Source organism: Mesocricetus auratus, unplaced genomic scaffold, assembly GCF_017639785.1.
Source record: "Mesocricetus auratus isolate SY011 unplaced genomic scaffold, BCM_Maur_2.0 Super-Scaffold_100006, whole genome shotgun sequence".
Taxonomy (NCBI): Eukaryota; Metazoa; Chordata; class Mammalia; order Rodentia; family Cricetidae; genus Mesocricetus; species Mesocricetus auratus.
The window spans coordinates 99,429,272-99,454,978 of record NW_024429190.1 but is presented as its reverse complement, the minus strand read 5'-3'; the positions used below and the strand labels follow the sequence as shown (position 1 = coordinate 99,454,978).

The window sequence follows — 25,707 nt, the reverse complement described above, 5'->3', positions numbered from 1 at the left end:
GATACACTTTCCATATCTGCTTCAGGAGACAGACAGCCCTCTTGGGCTTCTCTGGAACAGGCCTCTGGGTTTTCCTCACTTGAAGTTCAGGTTCTATGAACTACTTCATGTGTACGAGAAGACTGTGTTAGACACTCTTCTACTGCTGGGAAGAGACACCATGACCAAGACAACTCTTATAAAGAAAGTATTTAATTGGGGGCTGCCTACAGCTTCCAAGGTTGAGCCCTTTATCAGCATGGCAGAGAGCATGGCACTGGACCGGTAGTTGAGTGTTGTATTCTGATCACAGACAGTTGGAGAAGCTGGGCTTGGAGGTGAGCTTTGAGGTTGCAAAAGCCCACCTCCAGTGACAAACTTCCTCTGACAGTGCCACGCCTACTCCAACAGGTTGCATTCCTAATTCTTCTAATCTTTCTCAAATAGCACCACTTCTGATGACTAAGCATACAAATTTATGAGAGTATGGTGCCCATTTTTATTCAGACCACCACAAAGAGCCTCGCTGTTGAAGCCACACATCGGATCCTAATATTACAGGAGAAGTTTTAAATCCAGACTGATTCCAAAAGTAGTGTTTCAGCACTTGGCAGGCTTGAACTCTGAGGGTTGTCTGAACCATGCTTTCTATGGGTTTTATAGGCTTAGTGTCCCATACCTGGAATGCTTGGGGCAGGAAGTGATTCAGATGGAGTTTTTCAGATTATAGGACGTTTGCATAGACCAAACTGTTTAATCTGATCTGAAGATTTTACAATCTGAAATGCTCTAGAATCAGCAGTGGGGCTCAGAAATTGGATATTGAAGATCAGGGACATTAAACCCATAAAATGGAGTTAAATAGGAAAGATATAGCAATAGAAAAAATTTCATCTTCAAATCATTTATTCTCTTGCTGACAGATACTAATTGTTTATTTGAAGCCTAAGTTGCTGAAGACATACAAAATAAGTCACAGACAGACTTACTTAAAAAGGAAGATTTATGTAAATTACTTTTTGTAAGAGAAACCGTTTAAAGACTTCTTACTAATCAGAGAGAGTTTATTAGTTAGACTTTTACTGTTTTGTGGAAAGTATCTGATACTTGAATACTTTTGTGGAAGAGAATTTATATGAAACTCAAATACTTGTATCTCACACCTGAAATGTCTTTCACTTATGTTCTGTTGTAATGATAGATAAGTTTATTTAGGCTTGCTTCTTTTTTGTTCATATTATGTTACTTAAGGTAAAATAGGAAACTAGGAATGGATCAATGACTTAAGTGTGCAGATTCTTAATATTTCAACTTAGAGAACTGCTAAGAATGTTTAAGATTTGATATTAAACTAGACACATTTAATTCATGTCCAGTGTATTAAAATTGAAAGTGCATACACTTCTTTCTAATAGTTATAAAAAAGTGATTTGCATTTATTTCCTGAACTAATCATTTTCATTTTTGCTGCTGGTCATATCTAGTCAGTCATTTCTTTGGCATCTCAAATTTAATATCTGTAGAATCAACCTAGATATACCCGCCACATATCTAATTCTCCTGTTTCCCATATTTCTACTCATTGTTGTGATATACCCACCACATATCTAATTCTCCTGTTTCCCATATCTCTACTCATTGTTGTGATATACCCGCCACATATCTAATTCTCCTGTTTCCCATATTTCTACTCATTGTTGTGATATACCCACCACATATCTAATTCTCCTGTTTCCCATATCTCTACTCATTGTTGTGATATACCCGCCACATATCTAATTCTCCTGTTTCCCATATTTCTACTCATTGTTGTGACGACCATTCAGGCCTTTGAAGCTTCGTAATTGAAGGCTGTGATGACAATGGCTTGGTTTTATTCATTTCATAAGGAATTATTTTGAACCTCATAATTCTTCAATCCAGTTGACTATTTAATTTTTTAAAGAATTTCAGCAGTTCTTCTCATTTTCCCCTCATACTCACATAGAGATTCTGATTTAGTAGCTGTGGGTTTGGCCCTAGGATCCATTGGTTGCTTCTCATGATCCACGTGGTTGGCAACCGCTGTCCCAGATCAGTAGCTTTCTCGCTGGTTTCTGTTGGTTAGCACTCCAAGAAGCCTCCAGGTTATCCGTCATGGATGACTGGGCTTGTTAGCTTTGAATTCTGAGATCATTCATGACTCTGAGTGTGACTTCTGACCGTCCTTTTGTATCTCTCTGGGTCATTCAGCGTACTCACTGTGATACGGTCTTAGATGACCTTTGAGTTATATATTCTATTCCTTTCTCAGTTCTTTATATCTCTTTGCCATTGGTGTTTTTGCTTAGGATTTTCCTCTTATGTCACTGCCTTTAATTTTCTAGGCAAAATTATAGCACTACCTCTTTCAAGAAATCTTGACTGGTTATTCCCACTTTTTCTTGTCCTAAAGTACCCCCCCCGAAATACCTTAATTCCTGATCAAGACCTCTTTTAATAATAACTGAGGAGTAACACTTTCTGAGCATCTACCACAGCTTTCTGATCTCTTGTGTAAAGTATTACTGACTTAAACGTCACGTTAGCTCCATGAACGGTGCTGTTCGTGTGCGTCCTTTCCGGGTGAAGAAGCTGAGGCAGAGAAGGGTGCTCTTTCACAGTCACAAAGGAAGCCAGTGAGGGTTTGAATCCAGTGTCCTGGGTCCAGAGCCTCTGATCTTAGACATTTGGCCCACAACTCTGTAGGGGACACTTTCAACTCTACTGTACATATCAGGTGTTCCTGTTTTATCTTTTCATACTTGAAGTCGAAAAGAGCAACTGCTCTTTGTTTAACCCACCAATGTTAGCAAAAGAAAGGTCTTATATGTATAATAGGCTGTAAATGTTTTCTATTTGAAAGAATTCATATGTATATATCTAACGTTTAATTTTAATGTTTTTATAGTTTTGAAACAAAAGACTATTACCACGTGGATGGATACTAAAGGAACCAAGACAACTGAGTCAGAAAGGTATAAAGACATTTCTATATGGAGAAATGAATAGCGAAATGGTGGGGTTGTTTTATCTTGATTTTTTGTTTTCATTTTTTTCTTCCTCAACTTTTTAAAGTTTAATTTTTATTTCTTTTTAGTTTTTAATACATAGAGGCCCTCATTTATTTGTGAGATACAGAGAAGAGAGTGAAATGTTTTCTGACTCTAAGATACTCCTATATGGTTGTGGTTACAGACACAACACATAATTACTGCTTCGTGAGGTAAATGCGTTATGAAGGAGAGAGCAAGTAAAGATATGAGTGGTGGCTGGCATATGGAAGAAACAAGTCGCCAGCCTTGCCTGGGCCTCAGGAACAAAGTCTGAGGCAGCTGGTAAGCCTACGATTTAAGAAAGATAGGTGTTTGCCAGGCACACGCCTGGGGAAGGGCATCGTGGGCACACGTGCACAAATGCAGGGCAGTGAAGTGATAGGCTGTGTTTAGCCATCACGAGAGCAGACCGTTCGCTGTGCTGTTGCTGAATAGTTTAATCTCTTTTTTTTGTAATAAATTGGTTTTAGTTCTTCTTGTTCTCTTACAGTAAAGAAAACAACAATACAAGGATAGACTCCATGATGAGTTCTCTGCAAAAAGATACCTTTTACCAACATAAGGTGGAAAAATTGGAAAATGCTCCTCTGCTAGATCTTGATAAGTCGCCCACTGAAAAGAACGCACAGTATTTGAACCAGCAGCAGAATGCGAGCACGTGCAAGTGGCCCGATGAGGGGCGGCAGGCACAACAGCTTTTGGCAAGTGAGCCTGCAACAGTAACTCCGGGGCCAGAGCAGCCTGGTAATGCTAACGTTGACCGGTCGGCCCACACTGACGCCCACAGTGACACAGAGAGTGAGGGGGATAGAGACAATCAGCACTTTCTCACGCCCGTGAGGCTGGCAAACACCAAGCAGACAGTGGGGGATGAGCCAGCCGGCAGCTGCAGGTGCAGCGGGTCTTGTCGCTCTCTGCAAGACTGCACAGGCTGTCAGCAGGAGGTGGATGTGCTACCGGAGAGCCCCTCGTCAGACGTGGGTGCTGAGGACATTGCAACTGAACCAAAGCCCGACAACAAAGTGACGAGACAAGAAAGTAGCCTAGGTGACTCCCCTCCGTTTGAGAAGGAAAGCGAACCCGATTCACCAATGGATGTAGATAATTCAAAAACCAGTTGTCAAGACTCAGAAGCAGAGGAAGAACCCAGCCCAGGCTTTGATGAACAAGAAGATAGCTCCTCCCAAACAGCAAGTCAGCTTTCAATTTGCCAAGCAAGAGAAGCCGACAGTGATCTTAGGAAACGGTATTTGACTAAGGGAAGGGAAATTAGATTACACTTCCAATTTGAAGGAGAGACTCATGCTGGAACCAGTGATTTAAATGCCAAGCCATCTGGAAACACTTCCAGCCTTAATGTAGAATGTAGGAGTTCCAAGCAGCATGGAAAAAGAGATTCTAAAATCACAGATCATTTCATGAGAATTCCCAAATCAGAGGACAGAAGGTAACCCTCGCTTTTTTCCTGTTAAGGAGTATCCCTCCAATAACACGATACATTTTTAAATGTTGTAGAGGGAATTAAGAAAGTAATTATTTACGGTAAATTAAAAAATTGCCTTTTGATTAACTATTCATAATAGATTTCAAAGTAGCGATACTAAAAAGGCCAGAAGCAGGAAACAAGAGGAGATATGTATTGGTAGTCAGTTTTAGTTGCATGAACTTTCTTATGGAATTTATGGAAACTGTTAGTTGAGAATATTTGATCGCTGTTATTTAACATGTGTATTTTTATATAACCCAGGCTCACTTGCCTGTATCACCTCAGAATGTCTAAAACCAATCTCACTTTTTGTTAAACTCTGGTGAAATGCACATAACTGTGACATTAAGGGTTATATAAAATAACACTCTATTTTATGAAGGAGAAGAAAGCTGAGGCTTGGGTTCAAAGCTCACTGAAGCCCTGTAGCGTCTGCTTCATGTGTGTTTGAGTACAAGCTTGCATTTCTGCCATTATTTCATGAGGAATTTTAAACCCTGCTCAGTTTTCCCAGATGTGTTTTGTAGCTTATGATCCTAAGTTTACTTTGTTGAGATGGTTATGTGAAGATGAGACGGGTAACTGATTATATGATGTGTTTCACCTCCATTTTTAAAGGAGATTTGGATGTTACAAGGTTCCTTCTCTAGGCTATTGGAAACAAGCTCTTGGGTTTTAATACAAGGCTTTTAAGTCATCCTTATAAAGCAAATGGGGCACACTTTAGATAGTATTCTTGATAAGTTTTGTGCTTGTGTATCTAAGAAAACTGAAACAGTAAATAATTTGTGACTGAATGTATTTTTCTTGACCTTAGAAAGGAACAATGTGAAGCCAGACATCAAAGAACAGAAAGGAAGATCCCTAAGTACGTCCCAGCTCACCTTCCTCCCGATAAGAAGTGGCTCGGAACTCCTATTGAGGAAATGAGGACAATGCCTCGGTGTGGGGTCCGCTTGCCTCTCCTAAGACCGTCTGCTAACCACACAGTGACTATTCGGGTGGGTATTGCCTCTTTCCATTTCTTTTCTTTCCGGTTGGTTGTATTTTTGGACTACCCACTACGTGTTAGGTATTGTTATTTTGTAAAATAAAAAAGTTCAAAATTGTTTATGGCTTAGTACATTCTCCATCTTGGTTTGTTCCTCAGATCCTTCTGGTCATTCTCTTGTACCACCGCAGAGGTACTTAGACTCAGAATGTCTAAAACCAATCGCACTTTTTGTTAAATTGTGGTGAAATGCACATAACACAATGTTACCACTGTGACATTAAGGGTATTGACAGTGTTGTACAACCATCACTGATGCTCATTCCCAGAACTTTTCATCTTCCCAAAGGAAATTCTTAGTCTATAAAGCAATGACTCCTCATCCCCTGCTTTCCATAGCTCTACTTTTTCATTTTCCCCCAGAACCTTTGATTTCCTAGGATCTCCATTGTAGCTTTAGGTTCATTATCTTCATGCACACACAGCCTAGAGGAAGCTCGGGGGAACTCTGACCTTGTCACATACTGCTTGGTTTTCTAGACTCTTCTTTGAAAATTCCTCAGAAACCTAGCATAACTATAACTTGCATAGTACATGCATGTAAAGTCAAAATCATGGACAGTGCCGAGGTCCGTTGCTGCTGAGAGCTGCATGGGATTATCCTGAGCTATATTTAGCAGCTTTAAATCCTCTGACTTAACAAAGGAAAGCAATTCCCTAGTGACCTTGAGCAGGCAGGAACTCTAGGTCTCCCTTCTCCAGAGACTGTCTTGGAAAGTTTTAAAACAAACCCTCTGTTGTTGGTTTTTGGTTTTTGGTTTGGTTTGATTCAGGTTGTGTGTGTGGTATGTGTGTGTTTGGTTTTGGGTTTTGGGTTTTTTTTTTCATCTTTGAGCGTGTGGTAGATGAGATCTTGACTGGGTAAGGCTTTACAGTTTTTGGGAAGCCCTTGAGTATCTTTCTTATTGTCCAAGTACAAAGTACTTGTCCTCTTTTTAGTGGTGATACTCACTGTAGCAACAATACTCTCCTGTCCCCAACCTTGCATGTGCTTTTTTACCTAAACTTAGCTTTTCACATCTTTTTGTTCTCTAGCCTTACTGTAAGTGTGGTTAAAGGCAGCCAGCATTACTCATGCCACAGCCTCATTGTTCTGCTGCCTTAAAGTTTCTCTCATCATTTGTTTTTTTGGTTTTGGTTTTGGTTGTTGTTGAGACAGGGTTTCTCTCTGTAGCCTTGACTATTTTGGAACTCAGGCTGGTCTCGAACTTACGAAGATCCACCTGCCTCTGCCTCCCAAGTGCTTTGATTAAAGGCATGCGCCACCACACCTGACCTTCTCTCTTCATTTGATAAATCAGGTCTTGCCATTTTAAAACCCAGTCTCAAAGAAAGTCTTACACAGATGAAATATAGACAAGTCATGAATGAAACCCAAATGACTTGTAGTCTAATTGCAGTAGAGTCATTATTTCTATCTGAAACCTCATCAGTACAGCTGTTGCTGCCCCCATTCCTGTCAGAGTTCTGTCTTCTGAACTATCAGACTCACCTCTAAGCCCTCTTTATTTAATTCTAAGTTCTCCAAACTTTGCCCATAAACCAATTCAAAAAGTGTCTGAAACACATCATGAGATAATGCATTTCTTGGTACCAGTTTTCGTTTGTGGTCAAATTCCTGTGAGTCTGACAAAATACTTGAGATAATAAACTCTTAGGAAGCAGGATTTATTTTGGCTTGGGGTTTCAGAGGCCTCAGTGTGATTGCTTTTGTCTGTGGCTGTATAGTGGATCACAGCAAGAGAGCACAGTGGAGGAGACTTGGTATCCTGGAAGCAGAGAAGAGAGAGGATGAGGTCAGAGACTTGCTTCCATTGTGACTGGTACCAAAGGTCCATCACCTTCCATAGTACCAGGACTGGGTACTCCGCCTTTAACACATGGTCCTTTGGATGGTGCTCCAGATCAAAGCGAACAGAAGTAATATCATGTGAGCACTGCCCTTCGCCCCAGCTAGCTTCTTTTTCTTCCTTAGAGTTCAGCTGTACTGCCACCTCCTCAAGGAAGTCTTTCAGCTCACCTGATTGCGTCTTTCTAGATTAGGTCTTTATAATACCGCATGCCTCTCATTTGTAGCATATTATACTTTAAAAAGTATATTACAGCTGGGCGGTGGTGGCGCACGCCTTTAATCCCAGCACTCGGGAGGCAGAGGCAGGCGGATCTCTATGAGTTCGAGGCTGGCCTGGACTGACAGCCTCCAAAACAATACAGAGAAACCCTGTCTCGTAAAACCAAAAAAATAAAATAAAAAGTATATTACGTGATTATTTTCTGCAGTGACGTAGGATACCATTTGGGTGAACCTTGAAAACATTCTGATAAGTGAAGATGAAAGACCCAAAAACTACATGCTGCATCATTCCATTTATTTGAAATACCTAGAATAGACAAGATGAAAACCTTACATTTTTCCTCACAGATTTGATTAGTTCTTATTGTGATAGCTCTGTGTATGCTTACAGTGCACTCATATACACATCTATGTGCATGCCAAGTTCTATGTTAGAATTAAAATAGATATTCCTCAAGAAATTTAATTTTAAAGAAGTGAAAAGGCTGTGTCGGGCTAAAGAGATGGCTCAGTTGGTAAAGTGCCCGGCACAGACGCGTGGAGACCTGTGTTTGGGTCTCCAGCACTCGTGTGAAAGCCCGGTGAGGGTTAGAGAGATGTTCAGCAACTGCGAGCGCTGCTGCTCTTACAGAGGACCTCAGTTTGGTTCCCAGCCCCGCACTGGGACGCTCACAACACATCTAACTCCAGTTCTGGGGATCTGACAGCCTCCTCTGACCTCCATAAGCACTCTTAGACATTTGGCATATAGACACAGACATGTACACAGAAATGAACGTACAAGTAAATTTTAAAGAACAAAGTTTGGTGGCACAGTGCTTACCTGCAATCCTAACCATGGTGGTAGGCGTGGGGATGGGAGAAGGGGTGGAGGACACAGGAGGATCCCTGGGGATAACTGGCTAGTCAACTATTCTAGCCAGATCAGTGAGCCCCAATTCAGTGAGACACTCTGTCTCAAAAACAATTAAGGTGGATGGCCTACGAGATGGCCCAGCAGGTAATGGTGCTTGCCTTGCAAGCCTGACAACCTGCCTGCCTTTGATCCTCAAAACCAATGTAAATAGCTGGGTGGTTGTGGGTCACACCTTATCTCCCAGCACTTGGGAGGCCAAAATGGGCGGATCTCTGTGTTCGAAGCCAGCCTGGTCTACAAAGTGAGTTCCAGGACAGGCTCTAAAGCTATACAGAGAAACGCTGTCTTGAAAAAAGAAATGTAAGTAAAGTTTCCTTTGATCTCTACACTCACTTGTGGGTGGCACATGTGTACACGTGTACGTATATCATGCACATACACACACAGTTCTAATTATAAAGTGGATGGTGTTAGAGGAAGGTACTTCATATTGGCTTGTGGCCTCTAGCCCTTACATACATGTGCATATTTCTGCACGTGCAATCTGTACCTGTGTAAACACACATGCACACTCACCAAAAAGAAAAGTGGTATCCAGTATGATAATAGCCCAATAAAGAACTATACTAACTGCTTATCGAAAAGTTTCTAAAGACTTCACAGTTTTTAGTGGTGAAGAAAATGAAAGTGAAAATTCAGGTTTAAATCGATAAAGGAAAAGTAAAGCTAATAACTGCTATTAACTAACTAAGAGAAGATAGTATATACACAAACCTGTGATGTGAAAGAATTTGTTATGTTTCTACACTTGGGAGTTTTCTGACTTTTCTAAAATGAATGGTGTTTGGGTAAGAGCGTGGGCAAAAGGAGATAGGAAGCTGTCAGCGGAAGCCGGAAGCTTGGGCAAGCAGTGAGGAGGTATTGGCAGGGTCCAACAATGCAGCTAAAAGTGAGAAGTCGGGTGTGGCCGCAGCTTAAGAGGGGTTTGTGAGGTTTCTGGCCTGGGAGCTGGTCTGGACTCTGCAGCATTTGCATAGGTTGCATTGTTAGCATTGTTTTGTAGGAGGCTTAGTTCTTATGCACTTAGGTTTTCCTATGGACTGTATTTCAGGTAGACCTTCTGCGAGCAGGAGATGTTCCGAAACCTTTTCCAACACATTATAAAGATCTGTGGGATAACAAGCATGTTAAAATGCCCTGTTCTGAACAAAACTTGTATCCTGTGGAAGATGAGGTAAATATAAAATTGGAAGTGTTTTAGTCCCTGGGTCATGGGTTAGCACTTGTTTGGCTTTTGAATTTGTGATGTGAAACAACTTAAAATGCTTTGATCTTGCCTTTTTTTCCCCCTGTAAGAACGGTGAGAGAACTGCAGGGAGTCGGTGGGAGCTCATTCAGACTGCACTTCTCAACAGATTCACGCGACCCCAGAACCTGAAGGTATGTTCTTTTCCAAAGCTGTCTCCTGCAGGGCTCTGAGAGGTAGGTCCTGTGTTGTATCCCTCAAAGACTTTTTTGATCATAACAGCCTAGGCCCAGATGACAGCCATCTTCCTATGCTGGGTTTGTTTCCTATCACTTATGAAGGCTCTTTAGAAAAATTCAGGGTTTCCACAGTCACTAGTAATAAATAGAGTTGTAAATGACTTGCCTAGAGCTACATAGAATGATTTGGTAAACCAGCAATAAGACTTCAGTTTCTTGCCTCTCTGTCCAATTTCCTTCAGTTTAGGGCTCTTTTTTTTGTTTGTTTTAAAATTATCATACTTTTACAGTGTATTTAATAGGGAATCAAGAAAGAAATATGACCTCAGCGCTTTTTGCCTAAAGGAAAACTGAGCCTGCCAATGATTAAAATACACATTAAATATTCTATTTTTATTTCCCTTGTTACTTTAGGAGTTTAATTATTTATTAATCTTACATATGAGCAGTAATTTGATTTTTTTATTTAAAAATTTTTTATTTAAGAGCATAGAGTAATCATTAGATTTTCCCCCCTAAATATCTACAGTATGTATGAACGTGAATATTTTGTTAGAGAATTATAGACAGACGTAATGCTTATGTAAGGAGTAGCACGGGTGTCTGTTCTTTACAAAAATGCTGTTGTCCATTTCCTTTCAGAGGCTTCATTTGGTATGGACACTTTCTGAGGTCCATGCTTTCTACCAAGTTAATTGTAAACTTGTTATCCTCTCTGTGGGTTTTTTCCCTGTTTTCTTTACATGAAAAATGTTGATATGTGTACAAGTATGTATTTCGAACATTTTATCTCTTTCAAACTGAGAATTTTTAAAAATATTATGTACAGAAAAATAATTACTTTGTATTTCATCGTTCTCCTATTATAGTCAAAAACAATTGATGGATGCAAGGTTGTGATCTTTTTGCTGATTAACTTGCAAATTCATTTTTTTGATCAACTTGCAAATAGACATGATAGTGACCACTTTGATCCAGATCCTTAGGGTTCCAGTGTCCTGCTGCATGGATTATTAGGATTGTTTCATCTGTTTAAAGTGCCACTTTCATGCGTATTGTGTTTGGGTCTGTGTCGTCAGCCCAGGCTCGTGCACTTGCAGACACTTTCTGAGGACACTGCCCAAGCACCAGGTGAAAAACACTGGTTAGGTTCTTTTTGTCCTTGTGATGGACTTACTTTTTACTTACAATGTCTAGAATTTTCTCTTTGAGCACACAGAATAATTAGAGCACTCTGAATTAGTCTGCTTGTCTCTTTGGCAGTTCCTCGGCACACCTTGGTTACTGTAGGGAGGGGCAGTTGCTTTAATGGACATTCCCTTTAGTTTTATCTTATCAACAGAGCGAGGTGGTCTGCCAAGATTGTGATTCGTTTGTTCAAAGAGTGATCCCTGAAAGGAAGAAGTAAAGATTAAGCCTTGTGATTGCTATAATCTTTTTGCTGTTATTCATTCAGTGGTGGATTTGGGGGAGTTCAGATAGTCAAAGTTTAAAAGAGAAGCAGTATCCTCAGTACTATTTCTGTTAATAGTGTGTGGGATAATTTGCCCAGATAGGTCCTGTGTTTATTATTGTGAGCTAAAAAGAAATCACGTAGGTGATGGCTCACTGCAAACTAACAGCCTAATGAAGAACTTGTGGTAGATACATTTAGGATTGAGGACTAGCGTCACAGTAAACCCATCCAGGCACACATTAGTTTCCCAGATGGGAAGATGACCATCTATCTAAGGTCCTCCTGGGATTTTACCGGCTGTGGTCTGAAAAATAGCAAATCTGTGAGTTGAGCATGGCAGCACTTGAGGTGGGGCTAATCCCAGCACGCAGGCGTTATCGATATGAAGTTTGCTGTGATGTTTGAGACTGATGTGAGCCGCATTTCCAGGCTAGCCTGAACCACAGTGTGAGACCCTGCCTCATAAAAAAAGAGAAAAGAAAATTGTGGCTATTAAAATTGCTCAGGCTTTTGTTGTTGTTGTTGAAGGTACTTCTTAAGCAATAGAGTATAGCTATCTATATAGCATTTACATTGATTTAGCAATTTTAAGTAAACCAAGAATACAGGAGGGTGTGGCTAATTATATGCAAATACTATGACACTTATATAAGAGAGTTAAGTATACTCCAATTTAGGCATTCTGAAGGAGGCTTGAATCAATCTTTCAATAGAGTTATTATGTAACAACTTTTTTGGGGTTAATCTAATTATAAAATTTGGTGAAGAAATTAGAAAATAACTGCTGTTTTGAAAGTTTTTCTTAACCTTGAGGGGTCATAATTTGATAAATATTGACATTTGTATATATTGTTGAAGTCTCCACCAACCAAGATACTTACCATTTCTGTCATCACCAAAGATTCTCCTTGCCCCTTTATAATTCCTTTTGCCTTTTGCTCTGACCTCAAAGAGTTTGCTATTTTTACGCTATTGATTGGTTTATAATTTACGAGAGGAGCCTCATGTGCTGTAGTACTTGATTTAAACGATGAGTTTTGAGATTCACCTATGTGATTAAGTATATGTATACGTCATTCGTCCATTTATTTATTTATAAACATTGCTATTTACTATGTCATACGTCATTTTGAAACCAAATGCCAAAGACAAGAAATAATTCTTTAAACATCTTTTAACTCTTAAATGTTATTTTATGGTTTATGAGAGGAAAATAAAGGCTTTTACTTCTTATTCTATGGTTAATGTGTTTTTCTTTTCTGAAGGAACTTGAATATCCCTTGATTCCAAGTAAATATGGTATATTTTTGTAGGTTCAGGCTTTAATGTAGGTACTTGTCCATTGTGTAACATCAGGTATTTTCCAGGGAGCTTTTCATAAATCTTTTTAGTGATAAAACAATTTGGAATCTTTAGTAATAATTTAACACAGTGGTTTTTAGAATTGTATATTCCTTCAGAAAAAATATTAAATTATCTAAGTAATTATTTATAAAGTCTACCTACTAATTTATTAATGATACAAAATATAATGAAGTAGATGTTTAAAAGAATGGGATAAGATCTAACCATAAATAATAGTTTCTTCTGTGCAACTAATGGATTGCTTTATGAGTATCTTAGCTGTGGAAACCCAGTATATACTATTATTTACTCAGATGGTGAAAACTTAACCCAGTAGATGGCATAGTTTGACTTGCCATGCCATGTAAGTATGTAACTGGTGTGAGCTGCAAGGCTTTGTACCACCATACACAGCTACTTACAGCTGCGGTTGGTCTCTTGGATAAGGTAAAAGAGTGCTTACTTCTTTGGCTATAAAATAATTAAACTCTGTAAGAGAGTTTGAGAAAAGTATACATAAAATGTCTGTACTAACAAAGTTATATTTTGTATTTTATAAAAATAGTGAGTAATAGGGGATAGAGAGGTGGCTGGGTCAGTAAAGTGCTCATGGAGACCTGAATTTGGATCCCCAGCACCCATTTTAAAAAGCTGAGAGTGTTGTTGTCTATAACTCCAGTGCTTCGGGAGATGGAGACATGCAGATCCCGGAGCTTTCTGGCCAGCTAGTCTAGTCAGTTAGTTCTCAATTACAAGAGACCCTGGCTCAAAAAATAAAGCGAAGAAGAACTGAGAAAGATACTGAACACGAAACCCTGGCCTCTGCACATATTCGCACATACTTATACTCTCATGAGCAGGACATAACGAATACACAACTGTCTATACACACACACACACACACACAGCAGCCAAAAGTGAGGGGAAATACCATTTTGTCCTTTAAAACACTGTTCTTCAGTCTTCATCTTTTAAACATTTTCTTCCTTTATATCCTCCCTGTGGTATTTTAGTACTGCAAGTAACTGTATATCTCTGTATGAGAATTATGTAAATGCATAATATATATATATAAAACTGTGTGTGATGTTACTATGTATCTTGTATACATTTATGTGTGTGTACAAAGAGAAACAAATAACCCATAATATATACATGTGATGTCAACCACAAACCATTGTAATCTATTTTTTTAATCTGTTAAGGTTTGTCTGATTTTGTCTAATAGGAGTACACTGTCCCCATTTAGAATGCATACTTTACGGTAATTATGTTTCCCTTCCATTGTTTAACATACCTAATCTCATTTTTCTTACGTGAATAATAAATTAGTGTGCATTCTGTTTGTCCATAGCTACTAATGTGGAATAGTTAATGTCAGAAGGAAGCTTGTTTAGCATTAAGAAATTTACTGGAAGCAGTTTGTAAAAGATAACTTACCTGACTATGTCATGAGATTTTTGTTTCTCTTTTTCCATAGGATGCTATTCTGAAATACAATGTGGCATATTCTAAGAAATGGGACTTTACAGCTTTGATTGATTTCTGGGATAAGGTAAAATACTAGTATGCTTATTTCTTTGGCTGTGAAATGAAACTACCAACAAAATTTTATTTTAATGGTCTTGATTTAATGCTTGATTTAGGTAGATAATTTGGGACTGAAATTGAATTTTGTTTTATTCCCTTGTTACAGAATTTTTCTTACATTGTTAATACTATTATCACCAATATCAATGTATATATCTATTCCATGACTAGATATTTTCCCTTATCTGGATTTTTAGACAGTGTCTCAAAATTTTTTAGCCTAGGCCGCCCTCAAATTCCTGACAGTCCTGCCTTGTTTCCTGAATGCTGGGATCACAAATATGAATTACCATAAAGGTATCATGACTTGATATATAAAACCACTATTATGCAAATATGTAGGTCATCAAATTTTACCTTGTTATCATCTAATTACACAGTATTGTGCTTCTACTGTATATGTGTGTATGATTATGTGTGTGTATACATACATACACACACACATATACATACACATATACACACATACATACATACATATTCCCTTAGTTTAAATTGCTTCTTTAGATAATCCCAGAAATTAGGTGTTGAGGTGAAAAGATACCATAGCACACATTTCTTGCTATTCTGCATATGTGCTATAAAGTAACTTTCTGAAGCTGCTGTGACTCTGTGCCCTCACTGTGGTCAGAGCGTCACTGTAGAACTCCTAAAGCATCGCCATCATCAAGATAAGTAGTAACGTCTCCCTGTAAAGACGTCAAGAGACTTTAAATATGCATTTTGGAGAGAGGTTTGATGGTGCATGCTTATCACCCTAGCACTAAAGAGGCTGAGGCAGGAGGATTATCTGTTGAGGGCAGCCTGGGTGTGCATAAAGAGATCTACATGATCCTGAACTATGCAGTAATGAATGGTAATATAAGACATTTGGGTGGTTTCTAATTTTTTAAAGTTGCTTGAACTTTGTACTCATTTTTGCATGAACACGCATGAGCTTTTGTTGCCTTGAGGTAACTATCCCAAAGTACAGTTGCTAAGATGTTTTTAAGTGTATTTTTTAGTTTTAGAAGAAACTGCCAAACTACTTACCAAAAAGAGCTGTCCCAAACAATGGTAATATACTTTTGCTAAGTAATTAAGTTCCTAGCCAAGAATAGATACTTGTATTTAAAACTCCTATACAATTTGAGTTGTTTGCATTTCTCGTGTTATTTTGAATCCTTTCAATTATTTATGCTTCATTTGCTAATAATAGAAACAAAATTCTTCTTAAAACATAAATTAAAATGTTTACTATTCCACAGTTTGATTATGTAAGAGAATAGTTGTTAAGCTATGAATGTAGGCTATGTTGTTTCTTCATGTTAGAGTCTTTTCTTCCCTAACTATCTTTCAGGTAAATAATTTTGAGGTAATTGAAATCATTATTCTTTTCCCATTTCACAAATGAGTTGCTGTGATTTCAAGATGGCCTTGTTGGTCCCGGGTGGGAACGGTCTAGCCCAGTCACATGGAGTGGTCCCATGATTTCTCTCTGCACAGCTTGCCCGCTGCTGGATGCCTCATCTTCTAAGCAACTGACATAGTCCCTTCTACCACTCTTTTAAAATCCTGTTCCTCCAGACTTAGACTTTTCTGCAAACCCCCTCCAAATTGAGGTCACACCACCTTTCTTTACTATTTCTATTCCAGGTGCCTTAATTTAACTCTTGGAACTCTCTTAACTTTATTTTTTGATTCTTGGCATCATCTAGCAGACTAAAGCATTCCAGGTAGAGACTTGAAGGTCTTGAGCTCTGTGTCCCCTGGAGTACTTGGTTCAGTGCCTTCTGTGTCTGTCGGGCACTCCCCATATCTGTGGTCTTGACTTTAGATGTGACCAGGCAGTCAGACCTGTTTTCAGGAGAACACTAGATGAAAAATCCTTCAAGTGAGTGAAGAGTGAGGTGTTTCTGATTTCTGTTACCAATCCCTTCCCAAGCACACAGCACCCTCAAATGCAGTGACCTCCTGTGACATTTCTGGCATTTCCTGTGACATTAATAGATTAAGAAACTCTGTTCTCTACGACCTCTGACAGTGATCCAGTTGAAAGTAGTTGACTACTTTGTCAGGGGCCAGGCAGGAATATTATTTAAACTTCATATTAATACTATATATTGATTGAGAGGAGCCCTGGAATATGAAGATGTGGCTGACGTGGGAGACCTTGCACTGCTGTCTCTATTTTCCAGAAGTGTTTAGTGGTCACAGCATCATTGTTAGACTGCGTGTTACACGTTTGTGCCTTCACATTTACTGTGTCTGGGTCATGGAGACCTTGTTAAACATAGAATGCTGCCCGCCGCCCTACGCACGGATCCAATTTAGAAACTTGGAGACTTAAAGCGGCATGTGTGTTGTCAGGTTTCAGAGGTCACATGACCTCCTGATGGCTTTGTAGTCTTAGACAGAGTATCTTACTCTTTTGCATGCAAGAGGTCAATAAGCGCTTTGATCACAGTGTTTGAAGGATCGAAGCTAAGTGTTATATCCAAAGCCACTCTTCAATTCAAGAGTGCTCGCAGGTTCACTCTGCACCTGGCTGCAGCTCCGGTCTCTGCTGTGGCTGCCTCTGCTATCAGGGCAACACAGCTTCCCGGGGACACTGGGCTTTAAAAGGAAGAAGAAATGAAAATTTCTAGAGAGTCAATCTAATGTTTTATTTAAAAAGAATTCTGTCTTAGGCCCATTGAATGTTTGTAGCTCCAAAGGACGCTGTAACAATAAGCAACATACTTACTGAAAGTAAAACTAAGTATTTATTGTAGAAATTACTCACAAGATACCAAACAAGTAACCCAGATGAGCCAAGTAGTTTTCCGCTGCCGAACCAGAATCCGAACTCCGGGAAAACAGACCGAGACTTCCTGTGTGCTGTCTTTTATGCCTTCCCCCGTAACGCCCCCTAGCCATGCCCAAAAGTGGGCCTGGCTAGTGACGTAGTTCACCGCCTATGTACGTATACGTCTTTACGCCCGGCTGTATAGGTCTTTAGTCATGCCTAAAGTGGGTGTGGTTAGCGGTGTGGTAAACCGCCCTTTTATTACCTCATCTGTATGCGCCTCTAGTAAGTCACATGTTTAATGGCGGCATACAGACTTCCTCCTACAAATGTTGATTTTTAATGTTTTTTTGTTTGTTTTTTGAGACAAGGTTTCTCTGTGTAACAGCCCTAGCTGGCCTGGAACTAGACCAGGCTGGCCTCGAACTCAAAGAGATGCACCAACCTCTGCCTCCCGAGTGCTGGGACTAAAGGCCTGGTGATTTTTTAATGTTTCAATATTTAAAAATGAACAAATAAATATGTTAATTTCTAAACTGTACATCATTGGCTATTTTAATAGGATAGATCCTAGCATATGATTATCAAGCCAAAGTGTATTATGATTTAAATGTGAAATGTCTGCATAGACCCATTTTGAACACTTGGTTCCTAGCTGGTAGTACTGTTTTGAGAGACGGAGGAACCTTCTGGGTGTGGAGCTGGCTGGCAGAGGTATGGCTTAGAGGCATGGAGACAGTCACAAGTCATGTTTTACACCTCTGTGGCCACAACTATGAGCTGATCTTGGCCATGCCTTTCCTGCCACAAGCCAAATTAAATCTTCCCTTAAGCTGTGTCTTCTTATGTATTTGATTTCAGTGTTGAGAAAAGTTAACTAATGCAGAACACTGACCCTAGGAACGGTGTCGTTGCTTCTATAAATCGGTCTGTGAGGCCGTTGGAACCTTTTGTAGGAGAAATGAAAAAGAGTTTGAAGCTGTGGGCTAGAGAAGCCCTGGCGTGTGTAAACTGCTCATTCCTCCCCGTGGTGGTGCAAAAGGTCAGCGTGCTGGTGGACATGCAGCCATGGGTTACAGAGGACAGGACTCTGGGAACCGGGCTAGAGATGCCGCTTGAATTAGATGCAGGCGGAGCAACTGACCGTAAAACGTTGTGTCCTGAAAACTGGGTGTAGACACTCAAAAATAATAGACTAAGAAATTTCAAGACAGCATAACATTCAGGTTGGCCTCTCTCTCTCTCTCTCTCTCTCTCTCTCTGTCTCTCTCTCTCTGTCTCTCTCTCTCTCTCTCTCTCTCTCTCTGTCTCTGTCTCTCTCTCTCTCTCTCTCTCTGTCTCTCTCTCTCTCTGTGTGTGTGTGTTGTGTGTATGTGTTGTGTGTGTGTGTGTGTGTTTGATAGGGCTTATAATGAAAATTCAAAGCAAAATGTGGAGCACAAAGATGTGAAAATTTTATAGGAAAAGAGTGAATTGGGTTAAAGTTGTAGAAGATAATGTGGAGTCTATATTGTTAAAGTTTTAGTATAATTAAGGACAGTTCATATTTAACAAATAGAAAAGATGCCTTGAAGGCAAGACCCCAGCTGCTATTGCTTCAACTTATAAAAATGCAAATTCATTTCAAAGTAGAATTCCTGAACAAAGAGAGTTTTCTGGGCATCCTGCTTGAGCAGGACTCCCCAGGGCCATATTTTCCTAGGTTCATCCAGAGAAGCATTCAAATGCCACTGCAACTTGTGGTCAAAGGGCGGTATTTTCTACATGGAGCTGCTTTTGCAGGCATGCAAGATGCAGAAGCAAGAGGGTTGTAGAGAGAAGGTTCAAGAAAGCCTGCTTACCTATCAACACGTGGCAGTCAGATTCCCTGTATGGATGTCTTGAACAGCCTGTATGTAGTGGAGGTATGTTGTAGATGCCAGGAATGGGAGACATCCATTTAGAAAAGCTATTGGCACTTCTGTGAGTCCAGAAGTGTTAGAGCCAAAGCCTGGGCACTGGTAGCACCGGCACCCCAGACTAGGCTAGTTACAGACAGTGAAAAGCAAAAACGAGGAAATATTCATTGTAGCCATATCAGGAAGAGGAACTAATAGAAGTTCAGTGACCTCCCCACCCCCCAAGTCCATCTTCAGGGTCCTGATGTAAGGTTTAGATTTAAGTAGAGGTCAAAAGGTGGGCATAATTAAAGCAGTCTGGTTCAAGGTTTGATGTCATCCATTATTGATCCATCATTCTGTAGGCTCCAGTAGCTTGCAAGGTAGTCTGCCAAGTCACAACTGTGAAATCTGGGTGACAAGTTTCTTCCAGACAACAAGGCTTCAACTCTTTCTTTCCCCTACTTTGAGATTCCTTGTGGATTGTTATTTCAATAGTTCAATAGCCATAGGGAGGGACAAGGCGTAAAGTCTCTTTAGAATGTCTTCATTCTGCCCTGGAGGACTTTAAAGTGGAGTCACTTAGGAAGGAAGCCACATATGCTACAGAGGCATCAGAGCCGGAGGGCACAGGTGGTGCCAACGTGAGCCCCAGACGTTGGCTGTAGAGACACAGTATTTGATTCTAACCCTCTTGTGTGCTAGTCTTGTGCTTATGCCCCTAGTCTCCCAGTTTGGAGTTGCATTGTTGATTCTGTACCGTCATATGTTGGAAATGCTTATTTGGATTTTGCAGGAGCTCACAATTAAGGGATTGCCTTGATTTTTCAGAGACATTGGTCTTTGGTGTTTTGAATAGTGTTAGAACTAGAAGTTGAACTAAATATGTTTTGCGTTAAGAGCTGGCCATGAGCTTGTGGGCACCAAGGACAGAATGTTATATTTGAATGTGAAATTCTTCCACTGGGTCAAGCATTGTAACTTGTTTCCCTAGCTGGTAGCTCTGTTTGGGGAGGTTGGGGAGCCTGTTTGGCATTGGGCCTCGCTAGCAGACATAGGGACATAAAGGTAAGGCTTATGGGTAACAGCCTTGTCCTGAGCCACTTCTGGTCCTGCCTCACAGTCCCGCTGCCCCCCGCTAATAGCTGCTCCCAAGCCATGTCACCTGCAGGGTGGACTGTATCCTCCCAAACTGTGTCAAAATAAATCCATTCCCCTTAAGTGTTTCTTGTCATGATGCCAAGACAAGCAGCTAATACAAAGGTTATATGGATTTCAAGGACTTAGATAACACTGCCAATTTCTGTTTCCAGAAGGTGGTTCTAGATTCCAGTTCTCACCAGCAGCGCATGAGAACCCTTTATCACCACGCCTTCCTCTATATTTGCTGTCAGTATGCAGGTGTATATAAGCATTCTGCACAGTATCTTTAGGGTAAGGGCTTGATGTGTTTGTTGAGTTGTTGCCTGACAAAGTGTACCTAAAGGTACTTGATATATTACTGAGAACTACAGGAACTACAGGAAAAGTGTCCCAGGGACAAGACTCCCACCAAAGGCTCTGACATGTGAAATGTAAGCCCATTGTCTCTACCTGATTGCCCCAGGTCAGCACACAAAAGCTAATGTAATAGTGCTCCAATAGGCTAAGCTTCCTCCGAAGCTAGCAGCAGAACTTGGCAGCATTGGACTTTTTTTTTGTTGTTGTTTTTTTGGTTTTACTAGACAGGGTTTCTCTGTATTGTTTTGGAGGCTGTCGGTCCAGCCTGGCCTCCAACTCACTGAGATCTGCCTGACTCTGCCTCCTGAGTGCTGGGATTAAGGGCGTGTGCCACCACAGCCCGGCCAGGACTCTTGATACTAGTTTTATAAACATGAATTATGTAAGATTTGGATGGGGAAGACTGAGGTTCATGGAGTTCTTCTGTGCCTCAGTTGCAGAGAACCCCTGAGGCCAGGCAATGACTGACAAGGTAGTAATCTTGCAGAGTTCAGAAGAAGGCATCGCATTCCCCTGGAATTAGTGTTGGAGAGGACTGTGAACCACCGTGTGGGCGCTAGGAACCCAGTACTGGGTCTCTGCAAGAGCAGCGAGTGCTCCTGGTTGCTGGCTTGTCTTCCCAGCCCCTTTCTAAGAATTTTATAGGCTTGTACATACGCTCACGTACATACCCTTTTGCTTTAAGGTGTTTTTGTTTTTACAGCAGGGTCTCACTGTGTAGGTCTGACTATCTTGGAACTCCTTTGTAGACCAGGCTGTCCTTGAACTCACAGAGTTCCACCTGCCTCTCCCTGAGTGCTGGGATTAAAGGATGTGCCACTACACACAGCTTTACATTATCCATTTTACATTAAATTTTGCATATAAGTTGGGTTATGGGCTCAGTTTTATACTGTAAATCTAGAAAAAAGTTATTTACTGTGCTGTGTGTGTGGGCAGTCACATCTACACACGCATGCAGTATGGCAGTCAGAGAACAGCTTTTCAGAGTCGGTTCTCTTCCCCCATGTGGATTCTGGGGGTGGAGCCCAGATCATCAAGCTTTTGAAATAGTCTTTATCTGCTAAGCTGTTTTGCACATTCGTTTCAAGTTAATTTTCACATATGTATTACAAGAAATAGGGTCCAGCTTCATTATTTTGATTATGGCTAGTCAGTTGTTTAAACATCATTTGTTAGAAGCCCATTCTCTTATTTCTCTTGATTCCTTCTCAAAACCTAAGTTCCTCTATGTGTGGAAGTTTATCCTGGCTTCCATCTTGATTACTGTACTCTTGTAAGTTTTACAATCAGGAAGCATGTATCTTCTAACTTGATTCTTTCTGCTGTTTATTTAGCTTTCTTGAATCTTTTGAAATTTAGGATCTGTTTGTTAATTTATTCAAAAAGAAAGCTTCAGGGGAGCAGCTTTTATAATCATTTTAGAATCCAAATTAATTGTGCCTTTTGAATTAGTGCCTGTAATTTCAGGGTTACTTTGTTGAGCTTTTGACCCATGATAGCCATAAAGTAATGGATTCCTTATCTACCCCTCTGACAGGAAATTGGATGTCTCTGTATCCTTGAATCTTAATGATTCTGGTTCTTAGAGAGATTTAATTTCTGATGCAATGAAAAGTTAATCAAATTGATACAGTATTTTTGCCACTTAAGCTATTGAACATTTGTATTTTGTAATTTTGATGACTTTAAGTGACTATAGTGATTAACTTCCTTAAACTAATATTACATTTGATACCTTGAGATGGTAGTAAAACATCCCATTGGTGCCTCTTTGACCTTACTGGTTACTAATTATTTCATCCTTTCTTTCTCCCCTTCCTCTCCTAATCAGAGTGCTCAGCTCAGACTTCCCTGTTCATCTGGAGACCTTGCCCCTAGCGTGCATGAAGGGTGAGGGTAAGGTGTGTGTGTGTGTGTGTGTGTGTGTGTGTGTGTGTGTGAGAGAGAGAGAGAGAGAGAGAGAGAGAGAGAGAGAGAGAGAGAGAGAGAGAGAGAGAGAGGGAGAGAGAGAGTTTGTGTAGGTTTAATGTAGATCGTAAATATAAGATGATTACCAAGGTGCCGATGATAAGTTTTATCGTTCTTTTGGGAAAGGATTCATTTCCATTTTTATTTACCTTGTCAACATGCAGAGGGTTAAAGGAACTTAAACCAGATCAAACACTTACTTTATTACTGTACTCTTCAAGTCTTTGACTATGTGTATAACGTTTTAATGTTTATGTTTGTCTTATATAGCTATAGCTCCATTTAAATATATGCTTAGAATGTCTTATTGTATATTATAAAATTTTCTGTTATACCTTTATGGTTTTTAGTCTTGATGATTGCATTATAGCCTATGAAATTGACATTTTATCAGACATTGTAGTGTTAGAGATTTGAGGATATCCATGTGGCATAGCTAGAGATTTGGGGTAGTTTTTCTCCTCTGGTAGAATGGCTATCCTGTCACTGTACTTGTAGTTTACCAAAAAATTTAGGTGTTAAGATGTTTGTATGTTTTCTTGTCTGTCACATCTTGGATGATTAATATTGAATTTGACAAGTCATAGCCCACGGGGTCAATGCTGCCCTGACCTTCTGTAGTGAGAAGTAAGTGTCAGACATTACAGATAGCAGTGGTAAAGAAAAGGAGCGATTTAGTGCAAGGAGAACAATTGTTATTCTGGGTTTGAAATAGTAAGTGGATTATGTTGGTTTTGTCGTTTTGCGTTACCTGTATCTACCTTCTGGAGTAGGAATGCTTTTCTATCTAAAGACTTCTTAAATATTGTTTACTTAAAGGATTTAGAATTTGTTTTTTTTTTGTAATTTAAAAAATTTTTTAACTGATAAGAATTAAAAACTATAAGCATTAAAGACTATATTTTTAGAAGCCAGTGTGATATTTCAATACATGTTTATACTGCATAATATTTAAATCAAGTTAAACATTGATTTTTCTAAAACATTTATCATTATAGAAGAACATTGAAGAACTTAACTTTTAAAAGTATGTAGTGTATTATTGTCATCTTTTGTCACCTTGCTACACAAACTTTGGCAACTCTTTACTTAAATGTCACATTGCTGAGTATCGTGCTTCATTAAAGAGAAAATATCCCATGAGACTTAACATCATACTGCTAATAAACATGATTCCACATCACTGTTAGTACCTTCAGACTTCTGTCTTTGTAAGATTCACAAAACCCCTAGTTGTAGTCCTAACACAGGAACATCCTGTTTTGGAATGGAAGTAGGAGTATTGCTGAAGCTGTCATTATTTTGTTAAGAACCAGCAAAAAATCAGAGAGATCAATCTATTAATTTGTAATTTATAGTTATTCATATTAGGTACCATGTTGAAATTACAGTTATTTAGTGGTTTTTCATCTTGAGTGCTAGTGTTGGCCTTCCTTACTGCCAGCTGTTAGAAGTATTGGGAACAAATCATGTTTTTTATGGTCCTCCTGTGTGGCGTTCCACAAAATTAAACCCAAGCACTTCAATAATTTATACTCCAAATGGATCGATATTCTTACTCTTGGCATTTTTCACAGGAGATTTTAATGAAAGGCCCTATATGTTAGGGAAGGGTCTCTTACTTTAATGCATTATAAAAGAGCTTTAGACATTTTCATCTTTTAGCACCTGTGGCATTATTTCATTTCATTCTTCCTTAGTGACGTGAGGTTTATATTATACATTAAAGCCAGAGACTGAGGAAGAGCCTGCGTTGTGTGTTTAAGAGGAGCTCTTTCTGTTTCAGGGAGTGGATGGTGGGTCTAAAATGGATGTTTGCTTTATAATTATTCATTAACCTATACACATACATTTTTTGTTTAAAATTTTCATACAATATACTTTGAGTGTGTTTCTCTCCCCCAACTCTTCCCACATCCTCCTCACCACTACTTACACAAACTTGATGTTCTTTTTCTCTCTCAAAAACTAAAATCAAACAAGCAAAAAGCTAGTGGCAAAAAAGAATGCCAAAATGAAACAAAAACCCTTCAGTAAAAAAGCGGAGTTTGTTTTGATACACATAAATTTGTGAGTATATGTTTTAATATATGTGTAAAATATTTGATATAAAGAGACTTAAATTATAAAATTGATTTACATGGCAGACTTTTTTCAGCTGCTGGGTTAGCTGTTCAAAGTAAACCTAAAGATTTTAGCAAGTACTTTATTTTCCACTCCATCTTTCATTTTATGCTGGAGATAAAAGATGGCTGTATTTACATCTTTCTCATCGCTTCATTTTATGTGCATAAAGACTATAAAGCAACAGCTGTTGTTTTTTTGGTTTGGGGTTTTCACCTGTGGCTGCCAAAAGTAGACAGTACGAAATAAGAGTAGAGTAGTAAGAAGACATTTAGGAAAAGAAAGAAAAACTGTAAAGCAGACAAGTTTTATTTGCTGTGTTGTATAGACTTGTCTTTTGGAAACTACATTTTTCTTTAGTAAATATAGCAAAAGCTGTACCTCAGATTGAACATATAAAGTCATCTTTGTTGCAGTTTAGAAATTATGAGTGTTTGGGGGACTGGAGAGATGGCTCAGCAATTAAGAGCATTTGCTACTCTTTCAGAAGACCAGAGTTCTGTTCCCAGCAGTTCCCAGCTGCTTCTAACTGCAGATCCCAGAGACTCTGACATCCTTCTCTGGCCTCTGTGGGCACCTGCATGCATGCACGCAGACACAGTAAATCTTTTAAAAAGAAAAAGGAAGCTGTGCATCTTTTGTTTTTGATATAGTTCTAGTTGTGGTGACGACTATTTCAAACTAAACAGACTTCTGTATTCAGTAATCAATAAGGATGTTGGCTTTCCTTCTCCAGTGTAGCCCTTGGTATTGTGAGCTTTTAGTACTATAGAAGTATGCTTTTGCTAATGAGCACATACTTTGTAGCTTCTGATTTAGAATTATTAATAATCTATTTTCTGGCTCTCTTGAAAGCTTAAAAAATTGTGAACGTCCTTGTTGTATTTGTTATGAAGAGCCTGTAGCAAATCCCTAATCAAATGAGAGCAGCCTTGGCTGTTTCGTAAGACTACTGCTAATGCCTTTACCTCTGGAGCGTTCAAGCCTCTGACTTGGAGCTCAGTGGAAGTTTAACCTTTTTGGACTTCTTCCCTTGGTGACTCACAGCCTCTGGAATCAATAAGGTCTGCATT

The 25,707-nt window shown here is 39.4% G+C and overlaps 1 protein-coding gene across 1 annotated transcript in view; it reads left to right on the top strand.

Moving 5' to 3' along the window:
* The window catches only part of Parg (poly(ADP-ribose) glycohydrolase), a 99,974-nt gene that overhangs the window by 4,861 nt on the left and 69,406 nt on the right, over positions 1 to 25,707 (top strand). The window contains exons 2-7 of the mRNA XM_005077659.4: positions 2,909 to 2,975; positions 3,544 to 4,500; positions 5,357 to 5,540; positions 9,632 to 9,754; positions 9,877 to 9,960; positions 14,286 to 14,360. Coding sequence (XP_005077716.1) covers positions 2,909 to 2,975; positions 3,544 to 4,500; positions 5,357 to 5,540; positions 9,632 to 9,754; positions 9,877 to 9,960; positions 14,286 to 14,360 — 1,490 coding nt within the window. The remainder of the gene's footprint in view (positions 1 to 2,908; positions 2,976 to 3,543; positions 4,501 to 5,356; positions 5,541 to 9,631; positions 9,755 to 9,876; positions 9,961 to 14,285; positions 14,361 to 25,707) is intronic.